The sequence below is a fragment of the Lampris incognitus genome, chromosome 6, assembly GCF_029633865.1.
Source record: "Lampris incognitus isolate fLamInc1 chromosome 6, fLamInc1.hap2, whole genome shotgun sequence".
NCBI lineage: Eukaryota > Metazoa > Chordata > Actinopteri > Lampriformes > Lampridae > Lampris > Lampris incognitus.
The window spans coordinates 3,647,919-3,664,100 of NC_079216.1; the positions used below are offsets into that span (position 1 = coordinate 3,647,919).

Below are 16,182 nucleotides of genomic sequence, written 5' to 3' on the forward strand. Positions count from 1 at the left end.
ATTTAAATAAATAAATAAAAACTAGACAGGATACACCGTTGAGTTTGATTGAATATGAATATGAGTTATTCTCAATCACGTGACTTTTTCATCGGGAAGGAACAGCTCCGCCATGTTGGAGGACAGTTTTTTTTCTTACTTTATTGATACTTAAAATACATTCAAACAGAGCAAAAGAGACACACGAGACACCACAAAAACAATAGATTGAAGATAAAAAAAAACAATAAAGACACAAAAGAGAAAAGCAAATTATAAAAAAATAACAGAAAAATAACAGAAAAAAAGGCGAGATCATATTTTTGTAAACATATTCAGAGATTTGCAAATGTTGATAGTTTTTAAAGCTTTTGTGTTTTTTGAAGTAGCCATGTTGGAGGACAGCGAGACCTCCGCTGTTCACGCTGACGTCATCATGTCCGCCTGCGTTCACAAGAACGACATTTTAAGCGGAAATCGGACAAATGTACGGAAATAAAGCCCCGCAGTTGTGAGCTACTCTTCGGAAAACAGTTGCTGGCGCAAAGGCTCGGATCGAACCGGGAAACAGCGCAGAAATGAGCGGTAATAAAGCGTCACGGCCCCTCCTCAGCTGTTCTGTAGGACTCAAACCTGTCTTTAAGTGGGTAGCTCGCTAGCCGTGCTAGCTCTTTATTTCCTTTATTGACAACAAATTGTACACATGCCACATTTTTACAGCATGAATGACTACAGTGCAAACAAACCTGGGGGGCGAATAAAAAACAAATAATAATAAAAAGGGACAGAAAACAAAAACATTTAAGATCACAATTAAGCTCGCGCACCCGGAACGCTCTAAGGCCGGAACTTTGAAATGTCCGCTGGGAAACTCGGAGCTCTGATTGAGACGGACCGGCGCAGCCATCCGAAAGTAGGTGAGCGTATTTAAAAATAGACACTTCGGAAGCGGGGTTGTTGTGCTATAAACGGATAGAAAAAGAAAGTTCGGGTTTGATGGGGGGAAAAAAGAGGATTTGCTAGCGGTAAAGAGAGAAATGGCGTCATTTCGTCGGACTTTAGCCCCGGTAAACTTTAGCCGGGCGAATTTCCGAGCTGTGAACCAAGCTAGCTAAGCGTAGCGTAGTTATCGTTAGCCTCGTTGCTAAGGCTGTTTGGAAATAGATTATATCGAATACGTCGTTGGCCGCCTACGTCTGGATTTCGATTTAATTTAGTTTGGCGATTTCGCCCTCCGAAACGAGTAAAAACAAACAAAATAAAAAACAAGTGGACGTTATAGTTAACTTCAGCTTGTCAACGCAACCCCCACGCGTGAATTCCAGATGGAGGGAGAGGAACCAACGGACACAAAGGAGCAACTCGCAGTGCTCTGTCAGAAGCTCTGTAGAATAAAAACAAATCTCAGCGGAGATGACACGGACTATATCCACCAGGTGATCGCCTCAGACGCTCCTGAAACACGTCATGCCTATCTGGTTGACACGGGGAAGAGAGCTGACCCCAGCTCGCGTTCTGAACATGTCGCCAGATTTCCTATAGTTCCCTTCTCTATCCAAGAACTTAACGAGGACGGTGATGGGCGAGCCCCAAAGCCACGTGATGCGTTCATCCCCGAAAGCTTGTCCAGGCAAACATCTGACACAAGTGCGGTGTTTACCCACTCATCCTTCAAGAAAAGAGCTGTCGATGGAGATTTTCTCAATTGTAAACTACCAACTGTTAATCCAGAGCCATGCCCTTTGGAGGATCAGACAACCATGGACTCCGCCACCACACTCTTTAACAGACAGGACAAGAAGAATACATTTAAAATGAAAAAATCCACTTCCAAATTTGAGCAGATCATCAGTTCAAATTCCCCTGCATCATGTTGGACATATCTGCTCAACTTGGAGAAGTGCGGCAACCCCTACACTGATCGCAACCTCCTCATTAAGCTTAAAGACTACTATTCCAGAGTCTTCTTCAGGCTTCCAATTAGAAAATTCAGCAAGAATAAGAGCTATGCCAGAATATTGGTGAGATATGCAGAACTCAAGGGGATTGAAGATCCAGATGAAGCACAGGACCACTTCATAATTGCAAGATCAAATTTCAAAGGCTTTGCCTTTGTGCACATAGCGCACGCCCAATTTGAAGTCTCTCAAGGTAATTTCAACAAAGCCACTTCAATTCTACACAAGGCCCAGGTATTAAATGCTCAACCATCCGAGCTCCTGGAAGTGGCCATATGTAGCCTCAAAGCTAGGGAGAAACGGCACATACCAACCAAGAGGGAAGAAAGAACACGAGACCTGCATGCTGATGCTCCACTATACGTGGCAACTTGTGGTGGGAACCATGAGTTACAGGTTCCGACTCAAGCGTCAGTAGACCAGTCCACTGAACAAACTAAACCTGCTAACAAGGAGCCTTTGCCAGAGTGGAAGATGCCAGCTGCTGTTAGCCATCATATTTCTCCTCAGGAGAAGTACATGACACCCCCTGACCCCCGACCTCTGCCTCGTTTGCTGGACTCTATTCCTACCCCATCCCTTCCTCTCCTGCCAAGACTAAATCCAACTATGGTCTGCCAGGCACCCCAAAACTACAAAAATCCCCAGGTTGATAACTATGTCACTCATATTCCAAAGAGACACCCTGAAGTTGCAGCTTCTGTAGTGCACAGAGCAGCCCAAGCCCAGAAACCCTGCACGCGTCCCAAACAGATGTCATATCCCCCAACCCCACGGGACACCCTCACCTCTTTGTCCAACGAATCCATCACTATCAAAGGCAAACAATTCTTCATCCTAAAAATGATTGGACGAGGTGGATCTAGCAAGGTTTATCAGGTCCTGGACCACAAAAAGCAGCTGTTCGCTGTGAAGTATGTAAACCTTGAGGAGGCTGATGCTCAGACTATAGAGAGTTACAAGAATGAGATTGAGCATCTGAATCAGCTGCAGCAATACAGTGACCAGATAATCAAGCTGTTTGACTATGAAATAACAAACAGTTACATATACATGCTGATGGAGTGTGGTAACCTGGACCTTAACACCTGGTTGAGGAAACGCAAGGCTGTTAACCCATTGGAGAGGAAATTTTACTGGAAGAGTATGCTGGAGGCTGTCCATACCATCCATAAACATGGAATTGTCCATAGTGACTTGAAGCCAGCCAATTTTGTCATTGTGAATGCGTCACTCAAGTTGATTGACTTTGGCATAGCTAACTGCATACAACCAGATGTAACAAGCATTATGAAGGACTCATGTGTAGGGACCCTTAACTATATGGCACCTGAAGCCATTGCAGACACATCATCCAAACCAGGAAAAGCGAGTACGAAGCTTAGTCCCAAAGGGGATGTGTGGTCTCTGGGATGCATCCTGTACTGCATGACCTATGGGAAAACTCCATTCCAAAGCATCACCAATCATATTACCAAGTTGTGTGCCATTGTCGATCCATCTCATGAAATTGAATTTCCCGACATTGCAGAGGGAGATCTTCTGGATGTGCTGAAGAGATGTCTGGTAAGAAACCCCAAAGAGCGAATCTCTATCACTGAGCTCTTGGAACATCCATACCTGCAGCTCGTGCCACAGACCTCTTCTGAACCAGAATATCCAAATAATGGTGATCTCAAGCGAATGTTAACCGACCTTGCAGCCCTGCAGTCTCCCAACAGCATCGCCAGAGCAGCAAATAACTTGGCAAGAATGTGTAACAGTGGCAGGAAGCTGAATGTTGCAGAATGTGCAAAGTCTTCAAGCAAACATTCTTAGATAATGTGAATAGGAGGTTTTTTTTCAGCTTTGAACATGTTGTAGTTTTTAACCACCAAGCTGCAGTTGTATTTTGTACTACAAGTTGTATTACTGACAACACTGTTCAACTGGAATCTTTATCCTTGTATTGCTGTCATACTTTTTCTTACCTGTCTCCAAACAATAAATGAAAGCAACCACCATAATCCAGCTAAAATACATTTTATTTACATTTACTTTATTACTTGTATTGAGTAGATTTTTTGATTGAGTGGATTAGGATGCCTCCTGGGCGCCTTCCTTTGGAGGTTTACCGGGCACGGCCAACTGGGAGGAGACCCCGGGGTAGACCCAGAACTTGCTGGAGGGACTACATGTCCAATCTGGCCTGGGAACTCCTTGGGATCCCCCAGGAGGAGCTGGAGGGCGTTGCTGGGGAGAGGGATGTCTGGAGTGCCCTACGTAGCTTACTGCCACCGCAACCCGACCCTGGAGAAGCGGCTGAAGATGAGATGAGATGAGTGGATTTTTGAATAATTTCTAGAACTTTAATTTTGTTAATGCAGTTATATTTTTGCGCTAAACACACTTAGGCCTCTACTCTGTTATGTTTGTCATGTTTTCCAGTATTCCAGTAGTCTAAAGGAGATGTTCCTCGTTCTGGTCCTCTTTCTGACAAGCTGTTCCAGGTTTAAAAAGGACTGTTTTTGTTCCTGAAAAAGTATTAAAAACGATTGTTTGCAAAAAAAAAAAAAATCGAGACTATTATTTACATATTATATAACCTCACATGGTCCAGCTGTAGCAGGATTGTGCTTCTTTCTTAATATCTGAAAAAACCTTTGCAGAGGAAATAGTTTGTTTAGGTGTTGTTGTGTAATCATTTTGTAAATAATGTATAATATAAGGATTGTTTTTGTTACTGAAAAAGTAATAAAAAATATTGTTTGAAAAAAAAAGGAGGAACGGAAAGGGAGGAAAAAGATGTATGTACAAGCTGTGATCGTAAAAACTTAGAAAAGCTAAGCCAACCCTAAATACGTTTGACTTAACTCAGAATCCTGTGTTTGATATAAGTACAAACGGGAGGGAACGCAGTGTTTTAATTTGTAGTACAGGCAGAGTAGCTCCCGCTATCCATTATCCAGACTGCTGATCCTGCTCTCAGGGATGCTGGAGCCTATCTCAGCAGTCATTGGGCGGCGGGTGGGGAGACACCCTGGACAGGCCGCCAGCCATCACACAAGGCCCACACACACCTAGGGACAATTTAGTGTGGCTGAGTCCCCTGACCTACATGTCACCGGACTTTTTTTTTTGGATTTACCCCCCCCCCCCCCAGTTGTACTTGGCCAATTACCCCACTCTTCCCTGTCGCTGCCCCACCCCCTCTGCTGATCCGGGGAGGGCTGCAGACCACCACATGCCTCCTCCGACACATGTGGAGTCACCAGCAGCTGCTTTTCACCTGACAGTGAGGGGTTTCACCAGGGGGGCGTAGCGCATGGGAGGATCACGCTATTCCCCCCCAGTTCCCCTTTCCCTCCCGAACAGGTGCCCCGACCGACCAGAGGAGGCGCTAGTGCAGCGGCCAGGATACATAACCACATCCGGCTTCCCACCCGCAGACACAGCCAATTTTGTCTGTAGGGACGCCTGACCAAGCCGGAGGCAACACGGGGATTCAAACCGACGATCTCCGTGTTGGTAGGCAACGGACTAGACCGCTACACTACCCAGACACCCCCTCTCTAACCCTCTAACCCTCTAACCAAGGAGTGAAAAAAAATGGAGGCAGTCAAGCTGTTTTGTGTCACCGCGGCGCCCTTTTCTGGTCGCAGGGGGTAGAAAAGCCACTTCCTTTTCCCACGCTGCTGATTGGCTAATGGATTCCAAAGGAAACGGATCTCCTCGAGTTGCTGCAGGCCTGGGGTGCGTCTTAAAATGTAAGTATTTTCTACCAGAAGTTGCAATGATCAATAGTTTTGTTTTTTACACATGATCCACATTAATTTCACTGCAGTGCATCTAAGTACATTCAAACAATATTTCTTTCGTAGAAATATTTCCCACCCTACTTAACTTGACTGGATTAAACCCCACCCTCGCCCTGTGGGTCAAATTTGGTGGCTGTTTGTTTTCTTTTTTTTTCCATTTCCAGGGCTCCCTACTTGTGCGTCATTTCAACCAGGTCTAACATTAGATTAAGGTAAGGGTTAAAGGGTTAAGGGTGAAGGGTGAAGGGTATGTTTGGGGCCAGGGGTGGAGGTCAAGGTTAAAAGTGATCAGGTCAGAAATGGTTAAGGTGGTGTCATCCAGGTGAAGCAGTGAACGAACAGGGAGTCTTTCATTTCCAGTTGGTTGCAGAGTGTTGAAATGTGACTTTTCACAGGGTATGTCATCACCATGACATACTGTAATGTAGACACTACGTTATGTATTATGTATGTATTGTGTATTATACGTATGTATGTATGTGTATGTATGTATGTATGTATGTATGTATGTATGCATTATGTGTGTATGTATATAGTATGTATTATGTGTATGTATATATATTATGTATGTATGTATTATGTATTATATGTGTGGTGTATGTATGTATTATGTATGTATATTATGTAGCTGAGCCACATTTCTTATTTTATTCTTCGTCTTTATTTTCCCTGAAATCTTTTTTTAATAGATATAATCAGTGTCTAGTCATAGTTGGGGGCGTGGCGTGGCATGGGCGGAGTCAGCGTGGGGGAAAGCTGGTCGAGTCTCCAGGTAAGACACTCGCTGCCCATCTTTCGGCGCAGGTTGAAAACTCACCTCTTTAAGAACTACTACCCTGTTACTTGTTCCTAGCACTTCTTGTATTCACTCATTTAAAAAAAAAAAGTCTTTCTTGCACTTTTACTGTAGCACTGGTTTTGCTCTTAGATGCTTGTTTAGATGCACTTATGACCTCTGATGACTAGTAGGTCTCCTGATTTCCTATGTTAAATGATGCACTTATTGTAAGTCGCTTTGGATAAAAGTGCTGGCTAAATGACTGGAATGTCATGTAATATGATTACGCAAACTGACTGTAATATCAGTATCCTACGGTCAGCCTGCGGTCTGTGCTGTGTCCTACGTTCATTAACGCTATGATATAAAAGACTAGTATGTCTTAGCATGTTAAGACGGAAATGAGTGAATTCCATGCAGTTTCCAGTGCTGTTAGCCTGTGTTTTGGCGATGTGCTATATCCCACAGGGATCTACTGGCACTGCAACCTGAAGAACTCCAGCAGGTCCCTGGAGGTTCACACTTTTCTTACCAGTGGATTTGTGGGGGTGGTATTACATCACAAAATGTCAGGGTGCGGCATTTATTGATTTCGCTGCGATGTGAAGCCATCCTGGAGGGTTACTGAAGAGCCTTGTCAGACCTGGGTTGGGGTGCAGGGGGACGGGACGGTTCTGAAAGGTCATTGCGACTGCATGGCAGGATAAGCGGTGTATCTGGAGTGCCTATGAATATTAAGCTTGATATATTTCACACTTTGTATTTCCATAACTACTGTTTCTGCTTCTTTTTTTCAGTCTGGGTGAGTCGTGTTCCCATGTGGCTGCTGTTCTTTTTAAATCAGAGGCTTGTGTTAGGATGGGGTTTAATAGAGACAGATTAAGGACTACGTTGTAAATATTAGTGCCAAAAGGCTTGCATTGCATTTGATTGTATATGTGCCAGTTGTACGGTCTTCTCTTATGGCTGCCGCCTTGACGTGGTAGAAAAGCTTGCGTGTCTCTTGTTTTTTAGGTCTAGATGCAGATGTTTGTCACCCAACGGGCATATGCTGATTTCATCACATGGGCTCCTCAGGCTTGCCTGATATTCAGCGTCTGGAGAGACGAGGAGTTCATCAGTAATGCAGTCAGTGTAATGGAAAGGTTTTGGTCATTCCACATTTTTCCAAAACGTCAGGAGCTGAAACATGCACAGGTAGGTGGTTTTATTTTGTATCAGATTGTAAAAATGCATAGTGCTTCAAGATTTGGTGTAATAATCCTACATCTAGAGACAGATTAAGGACTACATTGTAAATATTAGTGCCAAGAGGCTTGTCTGTGAATGTTCTCATTCATCCAGGTCATGGTTAGCCAAAGGAGTTGAATCAAGTGCAACTGGACTTGGTATATATCCGTGAAGACGTTTCATCTCTCATCCAAGAGGCTTCATCAGTTCGTGCCTTTCTGACTAGACCAAGCTAGTCTGACTGGCTGGTGATGAGACTCACAATTTATCCTCGAGGAGTCGTTGTCAGAGCTATTGATGTGCGTGGCTCTTTGTGATCCGATGTTAAGCAGCGACGGTCGTTGGGGGTGTTAGTTTCGACTTCATTAGTGCTCCATTCAGTGGTCATGAGTCATTGGAGCCGTTAGTGACCGACTGTTGTTCTTGGAGGCTAGGCTTCTTGAGTCTCCTGGGTAGAGATGAAAGGAGGCATTGTAAGTGGGAGATAGGTGGTGTCGCAGACCTTCTCCTCTGTTGAGGGATGGTTTTTCCAGTTTCGCATAGATGGCTTCCTTCACCCCTCTTTCAAACCATCTATCTTCCCTGTCCAAATGTGTACGTTGCTGTCCTCATCTCTACCCAGGAGACTCAAGAAGCTTAGCCTCCAAGAACAACAGTCGGTCACTAACGGCTCCAATGACTCAGGACCACTGAATGGAGCACTAACGAAGTCGAAACTAACACTCCCAACGACCGTCGCTGCGTAACATCGGATCACAAAGAGCCACGCACATCAATACCTCTGATAACGACGGGCGTTGCTGCACATCGGAAGACAAAGAGCCATGGACATCAATAGCTCTGATAACGACTCCAAAGAGGATAAATATCTGAGTTTCATCACCAGCCAGTCAGACTAGCTTGGTCTAGTCAGAAAGGCACGAACTGATGAAGCCTCTTGGATGAGAGGCGAAACGTCTTCACGGATATATACCAAGTCCAGCTGCACTTGATTCAACTCCTTTGGATTGCCAAGAGGCTTGCAATGCATTTGATTGTATATGTGCCAGCTGTATGGTCTCCTCTTATGGCTGCCGCCTTGACATGGTAGAGAAGCTTATGTGTCTCCATGACCCAGAGAGCTATACCGGTGGGAGCATTTGCATCCAGAAGGTCTAACCATACTGGGCAGGTCAAAGGTAGAGGCCAGACAAAAAGGAGCCCCTAGTCAATTGAAATTGCATGTATACTGAAATTGCATGTACATTGGCTTTGTTTATTACGTCCAGATGCAGATGTTTGTCACCCAACAGGCATATGCTGATTTCATCACATGGACTCCTCGGGCTTGCCTGATATTCAGGGTCACAAGAGATGAGGAGTTCATCAGTAATGCAGTCAGTGTAATGGAAAGGTTTTGGTCATTCCACATGCACAGGTAGGTGGTTTTATTTTGTATCAGATTGTAAAAATGGCAACAAATAAGTCATGACTGCAAGTTACATATTTTTTTTTTTTAATATTGAACTGAAATTTTTAAATGAAACTTGTGTACTCACAGCATGTTTAAAGTAACACATTCGTCCACATTGGTTATATGTAACACATACTTTAACACCTTGTTACAGTATTAACTATGTAAAATTTGTAACTTTATTTAAATTCATACCAATAGTATTAGGGATAAAAAAAACATGTGCTCAAAACATTGTGCAACACAGACTATGTAAACAGATGTACATGTTATTGCAGAGGAGGTGGCACATCATGCAGCAGAGGCAGGGTGATAGTGTGTGCACCAGTAGAGCAGCACTGAAGTAAATCAGCGGCCTATGGACAGACAATCAACGGCTGGTACAGTCAGAATGCAAGAATTAGTTCTTGTGTAAGAACAAGTTGCATATTGAAAATAACACACTGTATTTTGCCCTGAGGATCAGCCAATTAAACTATGGCACATTTATTACACCTTTACTTTAAGATTTAATCACTGTTGTACATAAAACTGCCAGACATGTTCATTAATGCCCCACAAACGTGTACAATTCGGTCAATTATGGCCTCTTCTCTGTTCTCTCTCTCATCCTTCAGGCCCTTCACCAGGCGCAGAGGAAGTGGGCCATCCAGAATGTGGTACCGGTTCTAGGTGCCTACCTATCACTCTCTCTGCAGGGAACATATCATATATCTGTTATTAAACCTCTTTTGTTACTTTAGATACAATAAAACTATAAAAACTAACACTATCTAATGTCTGATTCCTTAAGCATTCATGTAATGGAGAACTGACTACTGACTCAATAATACTTACCAATGTGAATTCTGACATTTGACGTCACACAAGAATTTGCCACATCTTCTGCCGACAGCCGTTTTTTTCCCCCGTGTGAAAGATGGAGTTATAAGTTATGCACTCAGAACAGCAAAGTCGTCCTTCAAAGTGACAACTCCGTCAGCAAGAATCTGAAATGAAAAAACATAGTATGAGGATACTGCACGGACATTCCATCCAAACATATGGGATGGGAACCCAGTACAACATGGAGACTACAGGACTTCAAATACTTTCAGTAGAAAAAGGCAGTTGAAGTTAACACGTTTGTAGTATTGACACTATGAAAAGATCTCACCAGTGTACAGTACATAACACATGAACAAAATGTCAAGTTAAACTCTGACCTGATCTCCATCTTGGTGGTACCTCAGAGATAGGACATCAGTATCATTTCAGAAGTGGCCAAACAACCTAGCAGTCTCCTTTTTGTCAGTAATATTTTGGCCAAAGGGAAAGATACTTAAGTGCAGAGTGGTTAATTCTGCTGAACACGTGGCAACGTTAGCGTTGCTACTGCTTGCTTGCTACTACAGTGTTCTGGTCTTGTAAATGTTACCGGCTCCAGACCAAGCGGATATCCGGAGCGGCAGCAAATGATGTCTGTGAATGTTCTCATTCATCCAAGTCATGGTGATCCAAAGGAGTTGAATCAAGTCTAACTGGACTTGGTATATATCTGTGAAGACGTTTCGCCTCTCATCCAAGAGGCTTCCTCAGTTCGTGCCTTTCTGACTAGACCAAGCTAGTCTGACTGGCTGCTGATGAGACTCAGCATTTATCCTCTAGAGCAGTGTTTCTCAAACCTCTCCTGGAGGACCACTTGTCCTGCATGTTTTAGATCTCTCCCTGCTCCAACACAGCTGATTCAAGTGGTCCTCCAGGAGAGGTTTGAGAAACGCTGCTCTAGAGCAGCGTTTCTCAACCGGGGGTCCGCGGACCCCTAGTGGTCCGTGGTGTAATTGCAAGGGGTCCGTGAAAATAAAATCTCTTTAAAAAAAAGATCCTATGACATTTATAGAAATAGGATTATTTTACTCAAATGTGACTGAGACCTTTATCTACCTAAACTATAAAGGGTAACAGGACTTTTTTCTCTAATTACATCTGTTTCACAAGTGTAATTTATTGTATTTTAATGAGAGATCTCGCTCCCGTTTGCATTGTTAAAAGTTACTGCATAAAAATTCTGTTGTTACATATATCTGAAAGTTACTGAATACATATTCTGTGTTGTTACATATATCTGAAAGTTACTGAATACATATTCTGTTTTGTTACATATATCTGAAAGTTACTGAATACATATTCTGTTTTGTTACATATATCTGAAAGTTACTGAATACATATTCTGTTTTGTTACATATATCTGAAAGTTACTGAATACATATTCTGTTTTGTTACATATATCTGAAAGTTACTGAATACATATTCTGTTTAGTTACATATATCTGAAAGTTACTGAATACATATTCTGTGTTGTTACATATATCTGAAAGTTACTGAATACATATTCTGTTTTGTTAACTATATCTGAAAGTTACTGAATACATATTCTGTTTTGTTACATATATCTGAAAGTTACTGAATACATATTCTGTTTTGTTACATATATCTGAAAGTTACTGAATACATATTCTGTTTTGTTACATATATCTGAAAGTTACTGAATACATATTCTGTGTTGTTACATATATCTGAAAGTTACTGAATACATATTCTGTTTTGTTACATATATCTGAAAGTTACTGAATACATATTCTGTGTTGTTACATATATCTGAAAGTTACTGCATAAGAATTCTGTTTTGTTAACTATATCTAAGTAACAACTGAAAGCTCTTATTTTTGCCCCAAAGAGTGAATAAATGCTATAATGCAATTTAAAATGCAGTTTCTACTGTTTCTATCAAATTGCAACCCCCCTCCCCCAAGATCAGGTGGAGGAGTCCTCAGGGTAGATCAACAATACGCAGGGGGTCCAGGACCCCAAAAAGATTGAGAACCACTGCTCTAGAGGTCGTCAGAGCTATAGATGTCCATGGCTCTTTGTGATCTGATGTTTACCAACGCCCGTCGCTAACAGCCATAGATATGAGTGGCTCTTTTGTGTACCAATGTTTGGCCGCGCCCGTCGTTATCGGAGCTATTGAGCTATATCATCAGCAGCATAAACTCGGTCACGTACAACACTGCCAAACATATAGCCAACATCTTGACCCCTTTAGTGGGCGAAACACCTCACCATATCCAAAACTCCATTGACTTCGTGGACAAGGTCCAAGGTGTAAAACTGGAACCTAATGAAACCATGGTATCCTACGATGTGACCTCGTTATTCACCTGCATCCCAACCATGGAGGATTTGGAAACTGTGAGGCAACGTTTGCTACGGGACGACATCCTTCACAATAGGACCAACCTCAGCCCAGACCAGATTTGCCAACTACTGGACCTTTGCCTGAACACTACATATTTCCAATTCAGGGGCCAGTTTTACAGACAGAAACACGGCTGTGCAATGGGCTCACCAGTATCACCCATTGTGGCCAACTTATATATGAAAGAGGTAGAACACAGGGCCCTGAACTCCTTCAGAGGAACACCTCCGACCCACTGGTTCAGATATGTGGATGACACATGGGTCAAAATCCAAACACAAGAGGTGCAAGCGTTTACCAAACACATCAACTCAGTGGACAAGAACATTAAGTTCACAAGGGAAGACGTAAAGAACAACAGTTTGCCCTTCTTGGACTGTGACATCCACATTGGGGAAGACAGGAGCCTCCACATTGGGGTTTATAGGAAACCTACTCACACACAGACCAATATCTACTTTTCGACTGACACCACCCGCTGGAACACAAACTGAGCGTCATCAGAACTCTGCAACACAGAGCTGACAATGTGCCCAGCAGCACTCAGGCCCAACGAGAAGAACACAAACACCTGAGGGAAGCTTCAAAAACCTGTGGCTACCCCAGTTGGACCTTTGTGAAGACTGCAACACGGTCCAAAAAGACCAACCAGGTGAGCGACGAGGAGAAAAGGAACAGAAGGAATAACATAGTCATCCCGTATGTTTCTGGGGTCTCAGAGAAACTCAGGAGAATTTTCAACAAACACCACATCCCGGTATACTTCAAACCCAGCAACACACTCCGACAAAGACTGGTTCATCCCAAAGACCGTGTACCACACACCCGGAAAAGCAATCTGGTGTATGCTGTACAATGCAATGAGGATTGCACTGACCTATACATAGGAGAAACCAAACAACCACTACACAAACGGATGGCCCAACACAGAAGGCCAAACTCCTCAGGACAAGACTCAGCAGTCTATCTACACCTAAAGGAGAAGACACACTCCTTCCAGGACAGCAACGTACACATTTTGGACAGGGAAGATAGATGGTTTGGAAGAGGGGTGAAGGAAGCCATCTATGTGAAACTGGAAAAACCATCCCTCAACAGAGGAGGAGGTCTGCAACACCACCTATCTCCTACTTACAATGCCGTCCTTTCATCTCTACCCAGGAGACTCAAGAAGCCGAGCCTCCAAGAACAACAGTCGCTCACTAACGGCTCCAACAACTCTCATGACCACTGAATAAGGAAGTCGAAACTAACACCCCCAACCACCGTCGCTGCTAAACAAATGCACATCAATAGCTCCGATGGCGACAGGCGCGGCCAAACATCGGTACACAAAAGAGCCACGCATATCAATAGCTCTGACAGCGCCTCCTAGAGGATACATGCTGAGTCTCATCAGCAGCCAGTCAGACCAGCTTGGTCTAGTCAGAAAGGCCCGAAGTGAGGAAGCCTCTTGGATGAGAGGCGACACGTCTTCACGGATAAATACCAAGTCCAGTTGCACTTGATTCCACCATCTTTTGAGTGACATTACCACTTTTCTTACAACATAACCCACATCTCCATGTATCACCCAAACATTACTATGAGATGTTTACTATCTACTGTGACAGGATCCCACGTTACTGGGCTAGCCCAGCTACTAGCTAGCATGGCGTTTGTTACCCTCAGCAAGTCGAGACAATTAAGCATCGACCCAAAACATAACATTCTTATCACGTTCGCACTAAAACACCACAGCGGAATCCTGTCTGGACTACGCCGTTTGTCTAAGACTAAACCGGGGAGTTGATAATATCTTTTTACGGTACCTGTGGATCGAAGAGGCACGACGAAAATACGTGGTCTCTCAAGCGTGCGCCAGTTTACTTCCGGTCTGGCTTAAGGAAGCGTTGCTCTCTTTCGTACTGATCACCAGAAAGCGCTGCAGCGCCACCTACTGACTTGGTGGTGTAAACCCACATTGTATTTAAACTAAAAAATAGGAGGTGGGGGGGTTATTCTAAACTTTTAATGGCCATTTCTCAATCCCTAACATATATATATATACACACACACACACATACATATATGATGTATATGATATATACATATGACTTTGTTAAAAGAAACACTCAACGGCAGGGGACGTGCTCAACAAATAAGGAGCGAGGTAGTCCAGGGAGTCCAGTGAGCTCTTTATGAGACAGTACCAGCCTGTTTCATGTCATAAACGCTCATCGGCTGTGCAATATTTATTCCGGTAGTTCTTTTCGTAATATGTTTACGTGTTAACACGAATTAAAATAGGACAAAAAGGATTACAGCGTAGAACCGAAACATGTATGCTGGCGGTTTCAGCAGTCCCGGTCCTGGAGCTGCGGGGTTCTGGCTGCGCTGGTTCTCGGTTTGGGGGGCCGGCCAGGCTCCGGCGGAGCTGTGGACGGTGTGACGTCACCGTTAAAGTCTGGTTTAGTTCTGGCTGTGTGTTACTTTCTTCTTCACTGGTTCTTTTGACGTTTCTGCAGAAGCACGTGTTGGCATTGTTGACAGCTAGCAGAGCGGACGCTAGCTCAGCTAACGGCTCACACAGACGGACAACGCACACACGGCATGGTATTGGTTGCTATGGAGGCGACAATGCATTTGATTTGTGTCGCAGTGTCGCCTGTGATTGGATTAAAATGTGAATATTCTTCCTGCTTTATGTCTGCGTGCTTTATTTCGCCTCATTTCTTACAGTGGACGGGAACGAGCGAAACGTCTTTTTACCGTAAGTGTTGCAATATAGGGGCGCTAGTGGGGATACAGGGATTCCTGACTATTGTACTACACACATGCACATGTCGAGATGTAGGCTCCATAAAGGTCCTGACATGTCCTGCCGCCTGGTGGCCTGCAGCCACCTTGCTCTCCTGGCCGGTTCCGTAAGTTTATTCGGCAGTATATCACATTTTAGTTCGAGATTTCTTAAATTATTTGATGTGCAGAACGCTACCCAACACCTGTTCGGCATGGTAGCGAGCAATGATCAATAGTAATAACAATGGTAACAGTAACAGTAATAGTAACAGTTATAGTAACAGTAACAGTAATAGTAACAGTAAAAGTAACAGTAATAGTAACAGTAATAGTAACAGTTATAGTAACAGTAATACTAATAGTAACAGTAACAGTAATAGTAACAGTTATAGTAACAGTAAAAGTAACAGTAATAGTAAAAGTAATAGTAACAGTAATAGTAACAGTAAAAGTAATAGTAACAGTAATAGAAACAGTAATAGTAATAGTAACAGTAACTGTAACTGTAATAGCAAAGATCAGCCACCTCAAAAGGCAGAGGACAAGACCGTGACCGACGCCTGCGTTTCCCTCTCGTTACTGTGAAGGTGTGCTAAATTGAAGTATTCATTTTAGCCCACGGTTCGAATGTTTTTGCCCTATAAAAGAAAATGGGTTGTTGTGGGTAATATAATTTAATGATCTGTACTATAATAAATGTGTTTTACAGTGTTTTCATGGCACTTCGTTTTACTATATTGTGGATACAGTTTTCTAGTGTGCAGTCATCACATGCTGTATGGAGAGATGCAGAGGACCAGGCAGATGTGACTAATGGCTGTTTTTGTCTTCTTACTCTGAAGAAAAATAAACCCCACAGATCTCCAGCTCCGGTGTATGTGTCTCACTCAACAGCCACATGTCAGTAATCTATAACTGACTGACTGGCTGGCTGACTAACTGACTGGCTGACTAACTGACTGGCTGAC

General features: G+C 43.4%; 1 protein-coding gene and 1 long non-coding RNA gene across 2 annotated transcripts; one reads left to right on the forward strand and one right to left on the reverse strand.

Moving 5' to 3' along the window:
• The first annotated feature begins 1,304 nt into the window (after positions 1 to 1,304).
• LOC130113927 (dual specificity protein kinase Ttk-like) lies at positions 1,305 to 3,802 on the forward strand. Its single transcript, XM_056281633.1, has one exon. The coding sequence runs from the start codon at positions 1,305 to 1,307 to the stop codon at positions 3,753 to 3,755; it is 2,451 nt and encodes an 816-aa protein (XP_056137608.1). The 3' UTR covers positions 3,756 to 3,802.
• Positions 3,803 to 9,595: 5,793 nt separating this feature from the next.
• LOC130114683 (uncharacterized) lies at positions 9,596 to 14,300 on the reverse strand. The gene is made up of 3 exons (XR_008810403.1): positions 14,245 to 14,300; positions 10,033 to 10,184; positions 9,596 to 9,887 (listed from the first exon to the last, which is right to left on the reverse strand). It is a non-coding gene; the product is annotated as an uncharacterized LOC130114683 (long non-coding RNA).
• Positions 14,301 to 16,182: the final 1,882 nt, after the last annotated feature.